The sequence below is a fragment of the Phaethon lepturus genome, unplaced genomic scaffold, assembly GCF_000687285.1.
Source record: "Phaethon lepturus isolate BGI_N335 unplaced genomic scaffold, ASM68728v1 scaffold15364, whole genome shotgun sequence".
Taxonomy (NCBI): Eukaryota; Metazoa; Chordata; class Aves; order Phaethontiformes; family Phaethontidae; genus Phaethon; species Phaethon lepturus.
Window position 1 is genome coordinate 10,650 of NW_010535592.1, and position 20,172 is coordinate 30,821.

General features: G+C 36.4%; 1 protein-coding gene across 1 annotated transcript in view; it reads left to right on the top strand.

Annotated features, from left to right (window-relative positions):
* The first annotated feature begins 246 nt into the window (after window positions 1-246).
* Window positions 247-20,172, top strand: part of PIK3C2A (phosphatidylinositol-4-phosphate 3-kinase, catalytic subunit type 2 alpha) — a 38,782-nt gene continuing 18,856 nt past the window's right edge. The window contains exons 1-12 of the mRNA XM_010285892.1: window positions 247-1,418; window positions 6,562-6,662; window positions 8,320-8,477; window positions 11,443-11,563; window positions 12,243-12,354; window positions 12,998-13,077; window positions 13,180-13,243; window positions 15,749-15,892; window positions 17,136-17,178; window positions 17,267-17,480; window positions 17,562-17,684; window positions 19,316-19,483. Of these exons, the coding sequence (XP_010284194.1) occupies window positions 309-1,418; window positions 6,562-6,662; window positions 8,320-8,477; window positions 11,443-11,563; window positions 12,243-12,354; window positions 12,998-13,077; window positions 13,180-13,243; window positions 15,749-15,892; window positions 17,136-17,178; window positions 17,267-17,480; window positions 17,562-17,684; window positions 19,316-19,483 (2,438 nt within the window). The 5' untranslated portion in view covers window positions 247-308. The remainder of the gene's footprint in view (window positions 1,419-6,561; window positions 6,663-8,319; window positions 8,478-11,442; window positions 11,564-12,242; window positions 12,355-12,997; window positions 13,078-13,179; window positions 13,244-15,748; window positions 15,893-17,135; window positions 17,179-17,266; window positions 17,481-17,561; window positions 17,685-19,315; window positions 19,484-20,172) is intronic.

The following is a 20,172-nucleotide window of genomic DNA, read 5'->3' on the forward strand; positions in this document are numbered from 1 at the left end:
ATGATAGTACTGAGCACAAGATTGGAATTGGAGAAATGTAAGATGTCATTTTCTTGGTGGTGGCCTTAAGCAAATGTGACCTTTCAGAGTTTTTTCCCCTTACATAGTAGTGAATGACACTTCCTTTAAGGTGCTGTTAAAGGGAATACTTAAGCAATTTTGGTGATGTTGGGGATGTATAACTTAATACTTCTCACATGTAACTTTTTTTTATGCGTGTCTAATGTTTCACTTCCTTTTCAGGTCTGCTAAATCTATTCCGAAGGCAAGGGTAGACAACCAGTACAAGGGAAGTGTTCCTTCTTTAAATGGACATCCGCTCTTGCGGTATGGCCCAGATATCCAGTACCAATGGATTTAAACAGCGCTCATCACCTTCTTTGGCAGCTGCAAGGTCAAAAGATGTGGACAAAGAGGAGGCATTGCAGATGGAAGCTGAGGCATTAGCTAAGATGCAGAAAGAAAGAGGTGTTGCTGGTAATAAACAAACTTTTCATTCGTTAAGCAGCACGAGACAAAAAGCACAGACTCGTAACAAGCAGGACCATGATCTCATGGTGTTTCCAGAGTCTGATGCCAAGAGCATGGAAGATAAACTAAGTACCATTGACATAGAGAAGCTTACTCATGCTGAACTAGAGAAACTGCTGCTGGATGACAGTTTTGAATCTAGTAAAGTACCTACGTTACCAGTAAGTCCTATTTTGAGCTCATCTCTGTCTTCGCAATTTTATCTTGGGCCTATGGGTCAGAGACGACAGTGGATGCCTGGGATACCAGCACCTGTGATGTGCACTTTACCTCCTATTTACCCCTCAGCTACTTACACAAAACAGACTGGTATATTTCAAAATGGATTCCATCCAAGTATGTCCTCCTATCACTCTAGAGAACCTATTTATCTTGGTCTTCCAAGACAGTCGCAATACATTTCATACCCATTGGCAGCTACCACACCTTTCCATCCACAAGGAAGCCTACCTATATATCCTCCAGTACTTACACCAGAAATGGCAAAAGTATTTGACAAAATTGCAAGCACCTCAGAATTCCTGAAAAATGGGAAGTCAAGCACGGACCTAGAAGTGAATACTATAAAGTCTGCGGTTTCTAATCTGCCAGCCTCGGAAAGCTGCAGGGACGTTAGTAAATTTGATTGGTTAGATTTGGATCCCCTAAGTAAACCTAAAGTGGATAGTGTGGAGACTTTAAATAAGGCAGAGAATGATGGAGAGAGGGCTTCAAGTATGACTGCTGAAGATCCATGGGATGCTGTGCTGTTAGAAGAAAAGCTGTTAGTAACTTGTCATCTGGAAAGAAAAGTTAATGGGAAATCTTCTGGAGCAACAGTTACAAGGAGCCAGTCCTTAAACATGCGAACAGCTCCACTTGCAAAGTTACAGGGCCAAACGTTACAGGTATGTAAATTAGTATTTTTAAATTGCAGTATAATAGTAAAGATTAATCACAACATTTAAAGGCACTTTAAGGTCTGGGTTTGTTTGTTAAATATTACTTGGCTTGAGCAGTGTCCAAATAATGTGATGTTACTGGTGTATGTATGTATGGGTGATATTCAGAGAATTGAACATTATTGCTGAACTAAATTCCAAAGTAACTCTGGTCTTGTATAATTTTTCCACTTCTGTATTTTTAGTTTTTGGTAGAGAAAGTACAAAGACTAAAGGAGAAGTCTTTAGTGGAAAAGCCAACGCTCTGGCAAGGGTGATAACGGCAGGAAGAATTGTAGTTGTAGAAACTGGTTAGAGGGGAGAGAGTAAAAGTTTTGTTTGCCTTTGAGACTTTGGATTGCAGCTGGTTTGAATATGTATTGTCTTTCTAGGTGTTTTTAATAGGCTAGGAATATGCCATAAACAACAGTTACTGGTGAAGGATATTTTCCAAGTTGCCTCTTAATTCTTCCCTCCCCCCCTGACTGGGGGAGTGTTTTTTTTTTCCCCTCAGAAAAAGGAATATTTACTAGACTCTGGTTTAAAGGTCTGTTTAAATTTCCATTGAAGTGAAATTTTTGGCCCCTTATTTGAAGGATTTCCTGTTTTTTCTGGGCTAGTTGTCAGTGTTCTGGCAAAAGTGTAATAGAAGACCGGTGGAAAAGGACACACACAAAAAAAAATCCCTAAGCCCAAAAAACCCCTTTACCTCTGTTTTGCATTTTTAAGTGCATTTTTAGCAAGTGATTGCATTTTTAACATTACATGTGTGAAGATCCTGGGTCTAACTTACTTTTTTTTTTTCTTCTACTCACTGTTGAGCTGTGATATGTGAGCTCAGTTATTTCCTAGTATGTAGAGAGGCATGTAAATTTGGGCTCCTCAGTAGTTTGCTTTTTCAGTTTGTCATGTTATCTAGTGATATGTTTCTCAGTTTTCCAGAGGTGGTTTTTTGACTTAACTGTTGACTGGATTATCTAGACTATATTGGATCAGTGCTTCTGAGGTGTTGTCTGTAGAAAGTATTATTTGACTGTTGATGGATGAAATATGTTTTTATTAATACCGGGGTTTTTTCAAGAATGCAGTTTTAAAAGAGTCTTTCCTGTTCATCAGGTCCAATCCCATGCTATTTTCAGATCATGTGTTAACTGATTCATAAAATGCACAAGCTCTGCTTTCACAGTGGTCTTTTCCTTCTGCGACTTTTGATTTGAAGGCTGTTCCAGACCCTCGCTGTCCTCATCAGTCACCTGATTTTCAGCAGAAATGTTTTCATAACTACTTTGTAGCAAGTTGTTGTTCTTAGCAGAATGGAATATCAGGTATTTAAGATAAAGGACCATTTTGATGTTTACCTCAACGTAAGAGACAGTGACTTTCTGTCACCTTTTATTGCAAGCTCTGTGCGATAGCTTCTCTTGCCTGTTGCTCTTTTTTTTTTTTTAAGGTGACTTATGAAAATTTTAGTTCTCTATGTGAGAGCCTAGTGTACCATGTGCCTTGTACAATGGCATGAATAAACCCTCATTACAGGTAGGGGCATCCTGCTTGATACACTTTTTTTGCATTTGCTTTATTCACGATGGCATCACAACAGCACATATCCTGTAGTCAACTAATATATGTGATTTTCATAAGCCACCATCTTTTTCAAACAAATTCTTAGTTTATAGCAGACTCCTGCAGTGAATGCTCAATTGAAGGTACGAGATTTATTTTCCACTTGTGTCCGTGGCTAACTAGTTTTGGTATAGTATTCCAGTTCTAGTCTGTGTTTTAAAGTTAGCTGATGATACAAGAGTGTAAATTATCAACAGGATTGTTATTGAAGGTTCGAGATTTATTTTCCACTTGTGTTTCTCCAGTCTGTGGCTAACTAGTTTTGGTATAATATTCCAGTTCTAGTCTGTGTTTTAAAGTTAGCTGATGATACAAGAGTGTAAATTATCAACAGGATTGTTTCTGATGCTTGTGCAGAGTTATTAAAGAAGATAATAAATAGATCTAAAGACAAATGTCTCAAATGGGTATCCTTTCAACAAAACTGGTGGCTTTTGCTTTAACTTTTGCCCATCTGGTGCTGCTACTATATTTTCTACTTTAAATAAATTTCCATCGATATAGTAGGAAGCTGAGTTATTTAGCCTCTATTTTTGGCAGTTCTCTTGTATGTTATCCGATTTGCCTTCAGGTATATGTTTCCTCTAAAGTATATTCTGAAGTCTTGCACCCTAACTAGTCTGGATCATTTTTTTCCCCTGAATAACTCAGTCTTGCTGCCGCTCTAAACAAAACTATTAGTAAAAATTTCTAATCATATATTTTGATATTTAATCCCTTCAATCTATAGATTGGTTTGAGTTTTACTTCATATTTGAAGACTCTAGATACTCAGTATTCCCCCTAAATACTTAAGTGTCACTCTCCTTTCTGAAAGCTGAGGCAAAATCATAATTTTGTCTTATTTAAGGTGTTGTCTTCTGTACCTTTCCTCTCCACAGAGCTGAAGAGTCTTGTGGCTTTATATATTACTGGAATCCATTTTAACTTGACTTCTGGTAACTTACTGGGGTTTGGGTTTGGTTTTTATGGTTAAGAGTAATTGTATTTGCAGACAGCTTCTATTTTTGCAGGCTGTGTTGATATGAACTATTCATCTAGTTTGGCCCAATGTCCTTTCTTACAAGTTATTTCCTGTTTGATAGCTTTTGCACCTCTTAGATGTGCTTATCCGTAAGTTAAAGAAATTCAAATCCATGTTGCTTAAAACCCTAGTATCTGAGTCCAGTGGATTTTAATTAGATTTCTCAGTTTTTTCGAAGCTTGTCCTCCTGAAATTATGTTCTAAAAAGTGATCAGAAAAATAGTATTGAAATTCAACTAAAATAGCAAGGAGGTATTTAATGTTCTTGATTTTATACCAGGAGGTAATTTCCAGCAATGCATATATAATTGTAATAACGTTAGGTTTCTCTCCTTAGCCAAATGCAACCCTGAGGTAACAATTAAACCTTTTCTTTTTCCTTTGCTCATTACATTATAATTTATTGTTTATCCTGGCTAAGCTTGCATGTGTACCAATGGCTTATAGTTCTCTAAACATCTTTATATAATTCACAGCAAAATTTACAGGTTTGTCTGCTGTAAAAAAATCAGAGTGTCACGTAGTGGCATAAAGTGGCAATGTTGCATCGCTGGTGTGACTATATTTTAAGTAATCCCCTTGTGTAGTCCTTTTATATTCTAGTTAGAGTTGCAAAGTGCTTTGAGTACTTATTTGTAGTATTACATAACTTCTTTAAAAAGAGTTCCTCAGTGGAGGAAAACTTAACATTTGTATAGCCAACTTCTTGATTTGAAATGATTGAGTTTTGTGTTGAGCGCTGACTGGCAGTAGTTGAGTCTCCATCAAAGGTGTTTACCTTTCACTTGGTATGTTAACTCTCTGTTTCCTTGTATGATTTTTTTTTTTGTTTTGTTACTGTGTAATTGCCCAAAGAATACATGTAGTATATACAATTGCACAGGGTTGTCAGTAGGTCTTGTGCAGTTGCCAGAAGTATTTTTATGTGACAGAACTCGTCTGAGATGGTAGAATAGAAGAACTTTTTTACATTTAAGGTATTATACATGCTTCTGAGTCTTGTTCCATGTTTTGTGGCTATACACTGGAGCTTTCCTGCTCCAGTCGCTTCCTGTGGTATGGCTAACCCCCAATTATACAGAATTTATCCTTTTGAACTGATTGGTGTTCGTGAAACTAATAGTTTAGCTGAAATAACTAGGTTTAAATGCAATTCAAGTGCCAGTTACGGGTTGCATATATTATCCCTTCTAAGTTTGTGCTATACTGCTTAAACAAGTTAATTTGAGCAAAAAAGTTCTAAAAGGCAAAGTCCTGACAGTCCCTGGCTCTGTATGTTACAGACTTGACGCCTTTTCTGAGACAGTCTAATTTGACTATATTGTCTGATATGCTGTAATGAAATTAGATGCTCAGCTAACTTTGTCAGCTAATAATAAACAACCCACACACTCGTGAAGTAGTTATTCACTAGTTCAAGTATGAATAAATTGTGATGATTTTCAGAAAATCTATAGTGCAGTCTGTGTGGGTCTTTTTCTGGACTTCTGGGTGGATTAAATGTTTCTGTAAGCATTGTAAAAGCTCTGGATGTAAAATGTAACTGGTCAGAAGGCTTTATTCTCTGTGTGCAATGACGCTAGGTTGGACAATGAGCAAGCTCTTCAAGATCAGCTTATTCCAGGGAGTATCTGGCTGGAGTTTCACGAGTGCTTCAGGCTAGTGGTGGCTTTTAGACTACAGATGATTTAGTTCCACCTCAGCCCCACCACTTGTTCCAGCTGCTCTCTGCTGTTTGCTTACACTAGCATTCGTATGGCTGTGTTCTGAATCGGATCAGAGTAAGATATGGATTAAAAACTGCCACAACTTTGTGATTTATTTTTCTTTAAGTTTATTAGATTTTGTTGTTTGAAACTGGAGATCTCTTTTAGCAATTATTCTTTAAATTGGATGCTTCTAAGATTGTGGTTTACATTTTGGGGAGCTGGGGGGTGCATGGTGTATCAGGGATTAAAATAGTAGTAGCTTGATAACATGAGATTAGTTCTGGGTTTAGTGTTCTGAATGCTACTTCCTTCCAGTGTGCAATTTATCTTTTCCAGCTTTGTAGGAAAAGGTAGTCGTGGGCAGAACTGATGTATAATGGTTCTTCCTAGGACTGTACTGAAGGCTGAATTGCAGAAGTGGAGGAAAAAAACACTTGCCTCTGTTTTCTTCCTCTGGTTCAGCAAAATCTAGCCAAATTCTAATGCAATGGGTCACTGCTGAGAGCTCGGAAACTGTTATTCTTGCAACTTAATCTTAACTGGTAATGATACTGTCAAATCACCTCTGTAAAGGAGTCGCTGGTCCAGTGAATCTTTATTTTTCAACTTAGTACACATTTTTCTTCTTATAGAAGTAGACATAAAGCTAATAGTAAACCTCAGACTTCTGAAAATCGATCATCTACACACGGCTTTGCTGGCTATAGGAATATGTTTGCAGCTATTTAAACACTGTATTATCTTTGAGTTGCAGAAAGACAATGGGACCACTGGCATGCTGACAGAAAACGTGCTTCTCCAAGAAATTGAAGGGCAGAATCAAGAACTGTCAGCTTTTTCTCAAGCAGTTACAAAGTAAGAAATTATTGAACACAAATTAGCTTTCAGAAAAGATAAAGCCAAATAACTAATTTTCAGTTAGGTTGATAGGGATAGTCCAACATTTATTTTTGCTTGATGGGGTGGATTTCAGTATGTGTCCTTTTCCCTTTTCTTATCCCAGTTTTTCCTGGTTTTGTCTTGTTTTTTTCAAGAATGCAACAGGATTATTAAGGTGTTCAGTACCAAGGATTTTGGATTATCATATCTCCTCTTTATTCTTTTGGTCCTGTGACTTTCACTTTTTCCCCCCTGCTTTTATAATACTTTTTTATCCTCAAACTATTTTTCTGTATTTCCATATCTGTATCTACTTCTTCTATATATTATAAATATAGTTTCTTTTGAAAGAATTTGAAGTCTTTCTTAGTTAATGCACCTCACTAAATCCTGTCACTCAATGGCTTTCTAACCCTTAAATGCTCTCATTTTTTTTATTGCTTCCACAACTGGAATTCTGTAGCAAATAAATCTTTCAAACTTGTTCCTGCTTTGGTCAGCTGGTGAAGTTTCTTAAAGGCCATACCAAAGAACATGGGACTTGATAACCTAGTGTGGTACCCCTATTTTTTTGCTTACTGCCACAATTTGCTTTTTTCCTACAGAAAATGAACTAGGAGTCTTGCCTTTTTTCCTTTCAAGATAAAATCCAAGAACTAATGGGGGAAATAGAGATCTTTGAAGGATAACCGCTGCTTTTAAAAGCAGGCGTGTTTATGAAATGAAAAGCAAACTCAATAAAATCAGTGAAAAGTCATATACCCGTGAAACTTACTGATGAACAACGTTAGGATAAAGCTCACATAAAATAGTCTTGTTGCAGCAGTTTCTAGTTAAATCTAATTGCTACTCTTTCTTTCAAGACCCAGTGCTTAAACTGCTGTTGGACTTCTCACTGGATAACTCTTGCTAGTGGGATTCCCCCCCTTTTTTTTATTCATACTATTGTAAGGAATCAAGGTGATGAAATAGATGAGTACTCTTCTTAATCTCCTGTAATACTGCTTCAATGTTGGCTGAAGGTTAAGGTTAAATACCTATTTAACACAGATAAAATAAAAAGCAGCTATCAAAGTACTGTCTATTCATTACTAGGTGAATGTTTTATACTATTTGTATCCTAAAGAAAAGCTTTTTCCCTACTTTAGGCCTCTTCTCAACTTCCACAACTTGGAATAACTACCTTCTGCATAGTATCTAAGCTCAGATTTGAATTCCAAAAATTAAAACATGTAAAGAGTTTTGTAGTGCTTTGTACATAAAAGAAATTATCCTTTTTATAAACTCATTTTTAGCAAATGCTATGGATTAGCTTTTTTAAATTTGTTTTAGAGCTTAGCTTATACAGAAGCTGGATATGTCCTGTAAGCATTGATCTATTAAATATTTTGAGCTATATGGAAAACCTGCCTAATTAGAAGCTAGGTTTTTTCCCAGCTAACTACTGCTTGTGTAATTATTGTGGACAGTGTTCTGTTGAGAGTAGAAAAATTAAATGGTGTTTTGTACATGCAATTTAAGTAAAGAGCAAAAGGTAGTCTTTACTGTTCTGGCTTGTGGTTATTACCATGTGATTTTGCTTTAGTCTTAGACTTAGCCATTGCAATGTTTCATAAACCTTCTCTGCTTTCAGATTGAGGACCAAGTTTCCTTATACTAATCAGCAAACAAATCCAGGCTTTGTGCTGAGTCCAGTCATGCTGCAAAGAAATATAAGTGGGGAGAGTGCCAGTATCAAGGTTTCTATAGAAATTGAAGAATTCCAGCAACCAGTAACTTTTACGTGTGATGGTATGTTTCTGCTTTTTAAATCGGAGTTTGCTTGTAAGACTTAGAATGATGGGTTAAGACTGTACACTCAGTTTAGGCCAATGGCTTTCAGTTTTTGTATTCCCTGGGTTTCGGGTGTGTGGACTGCTTGTGGGGAATGTGGAAAAGGTAACTGAAGAAAGAGCCTAATTCTGGGTCAGTGCCTCCATCAGAAAATATTTAGAAGCTGACAAAGTGAAACATCTTTTTAGAAAGGAAAGCCAAGCGAACCCAAAGGGCTTTTCTATCCACAGCTGGGAATGTTAAAACAGCTTTTCAAGAGTTTGACCTACTTTATGGTAACCGAGGGAACGATGACACCAGGCTTGAGATTCTTAACTTTAAATTAATTTTTTTATTTCAGCAGTCTAACATATGTTTAAATAAATTCTTGCAGGCTATCTAGAAATTCAGACAAATTGTTGTTGGGAATTAAGAGTAAATACTGAAATTATTTATCACTTGACTTCGATATATGTTTATGAACACAAACACTAAAATAATACTGTTGTGATGTGCCACGATTAGCCGGCGTACTTTTATGGGTAACCAGGAGTATTAGTTTGGGATGTAACGTTCAGGTTTACCTCGTTCTTGTACATAAATTCACGTTCCCTGTGCAGTCTAGACTACACAGCATGTTGTATTAAAGGCTGTAATTCTGGATGCTGTTAGTTTCTGGCATTTCTTGCTGGTAAAACAACTGAGCAACTTACTTTTTTAGCCTCCGTACTGCTGTAGTCTCTTAGCCCTTGCGAGGGTTCCCATTTCCAGGCCATGTTACCTGGTAGTGGATCTGTGTTGTGGTGAGGTTTTTTAGCATTTGGTTCTCTAGCTGTAACAGTGTAGATGCTTTAGAGTTCATTGTTCTCAAACAATATGAAGTTGCTCTATTGGGAAACAAGCGTAAGTGTTTTCATTCTATATTAATTTGATGGACTTTATAGTTATTCTCATGTGATTTAATACCCTTTTTGTTAGGAAATGAGGTGGACTGTAAGTGTACCCTAGGAAGGGTTTCTATTCCTCATGCTGAAGACTACACTTGCCTAATATTACAGGCTTAATCCTTTCCTACAAAAGACTTTAGTAGCATAACTAAAATGTTACGGCGTCAGTCCTTTATTTCTAGAAGTTTTGTGAATACTTTGCAATGTGTTTTGCATTCTAGCCCCAGATATCTTATCATTTACGCTTTCTGCTTGCTTCCTTTTTTCTGATGCTTCAGCATCACAGTTTTACTAGTCACAATATGAACTAGTTTTAGGTGTATTTAAAGCTCTTCTCTTCCTTTAATTGCTTCTGTTCTTGGTCAAATTGTTGCTTACCTTAGCATCCTAATGCTAGAACTACTTTAGAATAGCTTTCAGTCCGGCTTAGAAGGAACTGCAGCCTTTCAGTGTTCTGATGACCTGATGTGTAAGAAAGGATCCAAGAGGAACACAGTTGAACTTTTAGAGCTTATTTGTGTATACCTATTTATTTTGCACTGGTTTGTTAGACTTTATGTGGAAGTACAAGTCTACCTGAGCAGTCCTTGCGTGTCGACAAGAAATGAACATCTTTCAATAGGATGGTGTGCGGGGAAAAGGCGGTAACATGATCTTTGCACTGCTCCACTAGGCTTTGCAGGACTGGCAGACCTTCACCAATGCACCCTGTCACTATAGCCCATAAGCTGTTACTGCATCTTTTTTTTCTCTATCAACCACCATATTCTCTGCTCATGGTAGTACAGCAGTTTCACTCTAGATTAACAATAAGTTAAATAGCCTTAATAATGAGGTAAATAGTGGGTTTGAATTCATAATTCTTATCATTCGTTGTTCTTGAATTCCATATGCTCATTCTTCATGTGCTATCAAATACCTCTGTGCTTGTAATAACTAGTCATCTATTAATGAGATGAAGCACTTGCATTATCTTGTGGGAAATATTGTTGTGGCATTACCTCTCTGTATCTGCCGTAGTAGTAACATTTCTTAAGAAAAAGAAGATTCAGAAAAATTAGGAAGGTCCCTAGAGGGGGAAAAAACTCCACTCAAAGTACTGATGAAAAACTAAAATGCTTTTATATAGTGTGTTTTTTACAGACTTTTGAGGCACTTGGTGACATTGTTCGCAAATGATTTAAAGGAGAAGATCAGAAACTAGTAGGGAAGTGTAGAGAGCATTTTGTACTTAAGATGTTTGTGTTGTTAAAACACGCTTATGTATTTTTCCTCAGTGACAGCTGGTGGCTGTAGGGCAGTGGATTTTGGATTTGACTGGGATTATCTTTTGCTCTGTAGTTGCTGAATGGAAGAGAGACTGTTTTCAAAAAAGCCTTTGGAGCCTGATGTGAAAATACTGGTAGTTAATAGCTGCTTTTTGCAATGGCTTGGTGATGCTTGCTGAGATCTGATCTGTACAATGTGGAAACTGTCCTAGACAAATGGAAAGGAAAAAGAAAAAAGGACTTTCAGTAGGATTTGCATCTGCTGCAGCTGACACTCACTTCCTCAAAAGCAGAACAAATAGAGAAGTTCCATCTCCAACTCTTCAGATAATGATTTTTAAAATTCAAGCAGCTTTGGGATCACTTACCTATTTGAAGTCCTTGTTAAATAAGGCAATTGTATAATTTAAAAAGGCTCTCTTCCTATAAAAACTCCTGGAAAACAGATTGCAGACTATTTTTGTACTTTTGGTTAAGTGACTACACTATATCCTAATTTAAAAAAGATGTATTGATTTCTTAAGCTACAGGTCGGTCTTACAAGACACCTTTCCTTGCACAAAAAAGTGAAGATCTTAAACTATGAGATTTAGGAGATTAGGGAAGACTTAAACTTCTATAAAAGTATAAAAATAAATTTCATTAAATAATTACAATTTGAGTGAATAATGGTTAATATCACTTGCTGTAGATTTATCTTTAACTTTTAGATCTAATTTCTTTAAACAGTGAGTTCCCCTGTTGAGCTTATAATAATGCAGGCACTTTGCTGGGTGCATGATGACTTGAATGAAGTGGACATTGGCAGCTATATCCTGAAAGTCTGTGGCCAAGAAGAAGTTTTACAGAAGTAAGCAAACTCTTTTTCATTAATATTAAACTTCATGCTTTTTCATGGCACAGTTGCTGGAAACTATATCTTTAATGATTAAATATGCAAAAGCAGAAATCTTAAACGTAGGAGAGTTACACTTTGCACAAAGATCAGAAGTCTTTAGAGTTGCTCTGGGATACAGCAAAGTAGTTCTCAACAGCTTCCTAGAAGTCTTTTCTAATCTGCAATCTGTTGTGTTGAACGCAAACAGGTGTTTTTCCAGATACAGATTTCTAGAGCATTTCTGTAGATGGATGTTGTAGTTTTTAGCTGCTTCTCAAATCCCAGCAACCGGGAAAAAAAAAATCTACTCTTTTTTTTTTTAATAATCTGAAGTAATCTGTTTTTGGTTTTTTGTTTTTTTTTTTTTTTCCTCAAAACAAATAGGTTATTAGTTCCCATTAGTTTTCTGGATTAGACTATTTGGTTTCATTGTAAGCCACAGCAGTTAAGAGCTTTAGCAAAAGTATAGGCATCTGTAATAGTATGCTAAGACTTCTGCAGCAGTAAAAAATCAGATAAACAAGTGTGATATGGAGGTTGATATACCATTTCCTTATTGTGAGCCAACAGGTTACCTTAAATGTTCCATGTGAGTTTTTTGAAAAAACACTGCATATTTTTGGTGTAACTATAGGTTTCTTTTGTTTAACAGTAAGCACTGCATAGGAAGTCATGAATATATTCAGAACTGTCGGAAGTGGGATACAGAAATCAAACTGCAGCTCTTGACCCATAGTGTAATATGCAGAGATCTGGCACGAACAGTAAGTACCTCCTAAACTGCAGCAGCAATATAAGTTGTCAGGAGGTCAGGAGTTTGCAACAGAGTTGATGGATCTGAGGTGTAACCTTTTTGTGTGATTAACAAATTAGTATGTCTGTATGGTGTTGGGAATTGTATTCTTTTATATTAAGAGGAAGTAAAATACATACTGAATTTTCACAAAGCGAATAATATAAATATGAAAAATCTCCCTTACTAGATATCCTGGTTTCAGCCAGGATAGAGCTAAACCACGACACTAGACCAAGTACTATAGCTGGAAAGAGTACCCAAGTATTGGACAAAACTTGCTGCCTGAAAGAGAAGCAGCAAATTTCAGAGTTAAAAGTTGAGAACAGTTTGGTTTTTTTCCAAATTCAATATATGTATCAGACTATCAAAGAGGGAGGAATATTTGATATCTGCATAGTTAGGCACTCAATTGCTGTTTTTTCCCTCTTCCCCCTGTGCTAATGTATACACATTTCGTAGGCTATTAATTAGTTATCTCTTTTCCCCTTTGAAGAGATCACCTTACATCTTCCCACTTCTACTCCACAGGTACTAGTAATGAAACTTCTAAAACAGTATTACAAACTATAGAAATGCGAGAACTGGACTTAATATCTAATGTTTTATTGCAGGAAGATGATGACAGAACACCCATACATCTAACCAAACACCTCTACAAAGTAGAAAAGCCTTTCAGAGAACCTATTATAAGGTAATGGTATGTGGTTATTTTAGTAATCAAGCCCACTGCTGAATTTCTGACCAAGGTTGTTATGTTTTTGCACTTGTGTCCAATAATTACTATTTCTTGCAGGTCTTCTATTGAAGAGCTTCTTGATGTGTATCACAAGCAAGTTAACATAGCTCTTAAAAATGAGGTAAGGTCACTGTAAATTATTGCTGAACCAAAAGTAGTATGAGAAAGTTTACTAATGAGATAGCTGGAAAAAAGACTTCCAGGTATTCTTGGGGAAACTGAGATCTGAACAAGCTGTCAAACGTAAATTTGCAGTCATGGATTGTTAGACTGCTTTTCCTCTCTTCTTCCTAGCTTTTCTTGCAAACTAATTATTACCTAATCGTCACAACTAGAAATGTATCTTCCAAGTCCGGGGTGCAAAACAAGGTTTTCCTCAAAAATGCTGGAAGAGATTAATTCAGGGGAATAGGGAGAAGGACTGAATCCTGATTATGTCAGTTGTCAGTCACGAATGATATATTGGTAACAGATAAAAAAATTACACAAAAGTGAGCAGTAACAGTGGTGAACAATGGGAGTTACAACTGAAGCATGTTTGGAACATACAAGTAAGTTTTACACAAAGTGTGATAACATCTTATTCTGCACTACAGGATTAATTTAAAATACACTGTCAAAACCATTGTGTATTTCAGTGTAGGATAAGTAGTTTAAAACAGCTTGCATGTGAAGTAGTTTGGAGTAATTTCCTAAATGCAAAAGCTAGCTGAAGATAATCTGCCTTACTCATTTCTAAAAGGAGAAGCTTAGTTTAACTCCTGATAGAAATGTAACTTGGAGACTTAAATTCTTAAACATTAGGTAACTATGTTTCTTAAGCAGTTCCTGTAAGGAACAGTCTTGCAATGAATGACTTAATTACAATACTTTTTGTTTCCATTATGTTTGTTTGCCTCTCCAGGAATGCAGGTCTGAACAAGCTGCTGTCCACTATTTACATATTCCCTTGATGTTGTTTAATTCCCTTGATGGTGATTCACCATGTTCTCAAGGGGAGTTTTGAACACAATCTTTTTTGTAGAGTAGTGAGATGTTACTGCTCCTTGATATGGTGGTGTTTTTGTTTCTTTGCTCTTGCAGCTGCTTCAGCTCGCTTGTTTAACTGTGATTTCACAGGCTGAGGTGAGGAATGCAAAACATCTCAATTCAGACTTATGTTCCACTGTTTCCATAGTCTTTTTGAGGATGAGCGATGTAGCTTGTAGGTGATGATGATAAGGTCCAAATATCAGTACTTGTTGCGTTTGAAATTTTTTACTTCCTGAAGTGAATTCCTGTACATATTCAGTAGCTGAAGCTTGCTAATCGAAGTGAAACAGTAATCTGTAAATAACTTGTACGTAGCCTTTGATTTAACGTCATTGGACACTTAAAAGTTATCTGTTGTCTTTTTATTGAGATTGATTTGAGAACCTTGATAATTTTGCTTTTCATGTGCCAAAACAGCTGTTATCTTCAAAGTGATAGCTTCGAAAGTATGGCTTAATATTTACAATGTCTCTGACTTCTATGGTTATTTTCTTACCAGGACAAAGTTAATTGTTGCCAGGTAGCTCCCAATCCAAAACCCTTTTGATTTAAATGGCTTCTTAACTATCGCTTTGTAGGAAGCTCATGAGAATGTGCCTGGAAGTGTGGGGGTTAGGAATCAGTTTATATTTTACCAAGAGGATATTACACTAACCTTTCTTATCTAGTTGTAAGTGCTCATAAGTGATTGTGAAGGAAACGTATATGTTAGGTCTTTAAAAAGTAAACAGTTATTTTGAAGCAAATATCTTCATTTTCTACACGTGTTCTTTAAAATTGGATTAAGACTTTGTTTATATTAAAAAACCAAACCCAAGAAACCTAAGATGATTTAGATTTAATCTAAAAAGCTATCTGAAGAGAAGGAGGAAGGGAATATTAGGAGCATCTTGACTTTGTCTGTGGCCGACTACTAGTACTACTAGTGTTTTCATTCTCTGATAAGAAGGTGATCTGTTCCAGTCAAAAAAGATTCTTGCTAAGTGTGCAATCCCCTTTCCTTTCCTTTCCTTCTCCAAGATGACAGTTTGCAATTGCTTCATCTGTAAGAGCCATTTAAGTGAAATAATACGTAAGGCAAAAGTGGCAACAAACGTTTCGCAAAAGTATATTAAAGTGAAAGAAAGTTCCATCACAGAAGGTATACTTTAGTGTAAGTGTAATTTGAATCTGTATGTTTGTTTTAAGAGGGCTGAAATTGAAACACTGCTCATTAGCATTCCATCCTCACACTAATTGAGTGTCTTTTTTTGAACTACACTTTTTTTTTTAAGCCATGAGGGAATTTTAGCTTAGTATCTCATTAGAAAATACTTGGTCTGCCTACAGTTTAATAGAAAAATGGTTGGAAACCTCCTAACGTTTCCCGGGACACTGTTCTAGAATTTGTACTACTATTTTTTTGGGCGTTGAGAACATACTTATAGCTCAGTTATCAATGCTGAGGTTTTTGTTACACTGCAGTTTAACTGAGATATGCATCTCATAATGAAATTTTCTTGGCAATTTATTCTAAAAAAAAAAAAAATAAAAGCAATATTGAGTTTCACAATTGTGATCAGATCAATCTGTTCTTTCATACATTCCTTATTAGAACCAGCATAAAGCAGTAGATCATGTAATTAAGACTGTCAGAAAAATCTGTTCCACATTGGACTGTGTAGAGACTCCTGCAATAACAGAATCTGTGAAGAAGCTAAGGAGGGCTGTTAATCTTCCAAGGACTAAAAATGCTGAGGTAAACTTTCACACTATAAATTGCTTTCTGAGATATGCTTTTTAACACTGATAAATACTATTTCCTAATCTTTGGTAGTTGCAAATACCAGCAACAGTTCAGTCAGGGTTATGTTTGCTTTTTTTATTTTACCTGATATCTTCCATTTATTTTAACGTCTCTTTGCTGTTAATGCATTAATCGCTTGTGGAATCCTTTCCTGTTCTAAATAGTGACTTTTTAAAAAACTAGTTTTAAAATACTGTTTTCTGGTCCTGTAGAAGGACACAGAAAACAACTACAGACTTGTGTCACAGTACATGCTACTACATCTGACCGAGGGAAACTGATAGCTAGCTCATGCCCTCTGAAGTCAATGCAGTTATGCTTAACAGAGGAATTCACATCCTGTATCTTCTGTGCAGTATTTGTGGGAGTAGCAATAGCATCTTAACTCTACTAAAAGTGTAAGGAGAGCTTTCAACTCTTCTGCAGCAGTTGTAGTAAACTTCTTAGACTTTCTCTGCAGCATTAGGAACTCACTGGGTTTCGTTTTTAAATCACAACCGTAGTTTCCATTAAAAGTTCTAGCAGAAGCTGAATTTGGCATGAAACCATCCTTTATTAGAAGGGAGTAAATTCCCATGATTTTTTTTTTCACCTGTTGGCTTCAAGTGTCCTTGCTGAGACTAGACATTGTTTTAATACTGTATCATGTTTAGACTTCCATTTTAGCAGACCAAGAAGCAAACACAGCAGATAGTACAAAGTGACAGTACTTGCTGTTCGTTTTCTCACTTAACAGGTTTTTTGTTCAGTAAATTTATAGTAACTCTGCCTATAAAAGATACCTTAACAAGCACCACAAACAAAGCAGCTCTTCAGACTTTAATTAGTGGGTAATAGAGCTTCTGCTTTCATCCATAACAGCCCTGACTGAGTTTTATCTCTACTCAGAGAAGTTAGAGTATCCCGAGTGATATTCGGATGTACTGTGTCTCTTAAAAGTTTATAAAGGATATGAAAATAGCTGTGACTTGACAAAACATGAGCTTTTGAACTTGGTGAATAGTTGCTGCATGATACAGAAATTGTGATGCCGTCAGTTAACTCTTGAGGAACTTTTAGTAAAAAGATGTCTTACCTAAACCCAAATATGGCCCTAATTCAGGTGTTTTGTAATTTCTGTACAAGATACTTAAGAACAATGGTAAATTAATGTGGGTTTCTTAGTATTGAAATTTGCTCTAACTTTACTGTGTAGGTATCCTTAAAATGTGGCGATGACACTAGCAAGAGCTCATCTGGTGAGTGAAGTTCTTCAAGTTTATGTAAAAACCTGCTTTCAGGTGGCTGTTTTAGGAAGATATGCATTAAAGATGAATTATTATTTAGGTTCACTGCAGCCTGAAAACCCTCTGAAAGTGAGTATAGACCAATTAACAAGAGCAGTTGAGGCCCTTCTGCGACTCCACGTAAATTCATGTAGCAGTTCTGCAGCAATTTCTTTAAAAGATAGTAGGAGTACCAAGGAAGCGTGGACTGCCACAGAACATCTCCAGTTCACAATATTTGCTGCTCATGGAATTCCTCCTGGTTGGGTATCAAAGTGAGTAATTTATTAATTGTAAAATTCATCCTTTTATAGTTTTTTTTTGTTTGTTTAATTTACTTTCTTTTCCTTGTCCAGTTATGAAAAATACTACTTGATTTGTTCTCTGACCCATAATGGAAAAGATCTATTTAAACCTGTTCAGTCCAAGAAGGTTGGCACATACAAGAACTTCTTCTACTTGATTAAATGGGATGAACTGTAAGTGACTTTAGCATGTTAAAACTCACTGAAATATTTTGTTTTAGCTAGTACCCAGCTAGCGGCTGAATATACTCATTCAAGCAACTCTTGCTTCTGATTCCATTTGAAATGTTGAAAGAACAATGTGTGAGACTTAATAACCAAAATCAGAAATATTTTTCCAAGTGGTATTTCACTACTCTTTTTTAAATTGGGAATGGAAATGCTGGACGAGTGCCCTGCGCTAATGTGTTTGTAGTATACAGTTGTAAGGAGCTGGGAAGGTCGTAGCATTCCTTGTAATGGGAGCAGCTTGTGCTGCTTAAATAAGAATGAATAAAGCTTGCTTATAAGCAGTGCTCAAATTATGTAAATGGAGTGGAAAAGCAACTCTCTTTTACTAACATTAATGCTGAATTGTTTTGGTTTTTTTTTTCCAAGTACATTGAACACCTTTCTATCTGAATTTAAAAATCTAATTTAGGATTATTTCTATAAAGACAGCAGATGCAGAAGTGCTTAAAAGTATCTGTCTATAGTATATGAGAATGGCTGTCTGGTTTCAGCTACTAAACTTCAATTTCTTTTCATGGCGCAGAGGAAGAGGGTGAGAAAGAAGGGAATGCAGAGAAGAAACAGGGAGAGGATGGCAGGTGACTTCTGATAACTGGGAGGGGGAAAATATTTTTCATTATCTATGCACAGCTTTCTTTTTTCCACTTAATTATCCGGCAGCCTGTCATAACTGGAGCATCAGGTGAGCTCCATGTTGCCCCATATCAATTTTCCTAACTCATTTTGAAGATCAGAGATAGACCCTGAGGAATACCCTGAAAGTCTACACTGACAAATTATTTCAGACCAGGAATGAGAGTTTTGGGTTCTAGAATACCTGCCTTCAGAGGGTACCTGTTTTTTTTCTGATGATGCAAAAGATTAATTGTCGGATCTTTTGCTAGCAAGTATTAGTGTATTACAGTGAAAGATGTATTAGATTGTTTATAAGCTGCTTAATATAGTTGTAGTGTTTTATAGTGTAACTGGCTTAGTTATACACTGTGATAACTTTTAGAATGTTATTTTGGTATGTTACAGAAAATCAAACTTAAAGAACACTTTAAGCAATAAAAACAGTGTAAACAAAAATCTTGAGTTTGAATTGCTGAGTGAGATGTATACGCCTCAGCTGCTGCTTTATGGGTGCTGGTTTTGTGCCATTTGAATTTAGCTTTCAGTAGTTCTTCATAGGTTCTTTTATTTGGATGGGAAACTATTGTCAGCTGACTCCAAGTCTGAGATATTAGGAGGTGGCTAACGTGGAATTGTATGTGTCCTCATAGTGAGTAGAAGAAGACAGGTTATGCTGGATGGTGCGGTTCTGTGTAAGGAATGTGGCTTAATAGACAAAGATTAAAAAAAAAGTTGTTCCAAATCTGACTACAGTGCAGAAGTGTAATTTAGCAGGTTTTGCAAACTATTTGTATGGGAGATAGTGGAGTGAAATATAATTACATGGAAATATAACACTGTTCAGTGTTAACTAACTTTTTGAAAGCAAGAAACATCTATGGATTATATGGATAAGCCTGTACTTTACTGACAACTGTCCTTCCTCTCACTGACTTATTTTTAATACTTTTATTTTACAGAATAATTTTCCCCATCCAGATTTCACAACTGCCTTTGGAATCAGTCTTATGTTTGACTCTGTTTGGAATACTAAATCAAAGTAGTGGGAGCTCTCCTGACTCAAATAAGCAGAGAAAGGGCCCAGAAATTTTGGGTCAGGTTTCTCTACCTCTTTTTGATTTTAGGCAGTAAGTATCCAAAATATGGGTAAGATTATTAATATGATTTACTCTATATAAAGCTTACTCCACACCCATAACTATAGAAACTGTTTCTCTGCCACTGAATGTAGTAGGCCATGATAAAGATAAGAATCATAAACTGTATTGTTACAGAAATAATACCCGCAGCTAAATAGGGTACAAAACACAGTCCTGTGTTGTAGTATTTCCAACTAACTGGCTGAAAAAACTTACCTGCTGGAGGAAGTTGAATATTGCATGGATGAAAGCGGTTTTATTTGCAGGAAATCTTCACAGTAACGTGGGCCAAAAAGGTCATGCCAGTACTAACTGTTTATAAGTGGGTAGTAGTTGAGTATGTAAGCATAACTGAAGTTGTCTTTTGAAGAATCCACTGACAGTCAGGTATTGCCCTGTAAGTTATATGCAGTTAGACTATCTGCAGGTGTCACTGTCTACTGAAGGGGTAGCCTCCCTTCTACTGAAGGAGTATGGTCTTGATAGGTGACACTTCATGTGTTCTAATACCTTATTAGAAGATCTAAAAGTACATTACATTTGCTAGAGGCAGTTCAGTCAGTATTCACGTATGTTTTAGCAGATGAAATGCAAACAGCCAGTTCTCGGCCGATTCATGAGCCATGGTGATAGAGAATGCAACTTGTAAAAGAAAGTGTTTGCAGCGAGCCTTCGAT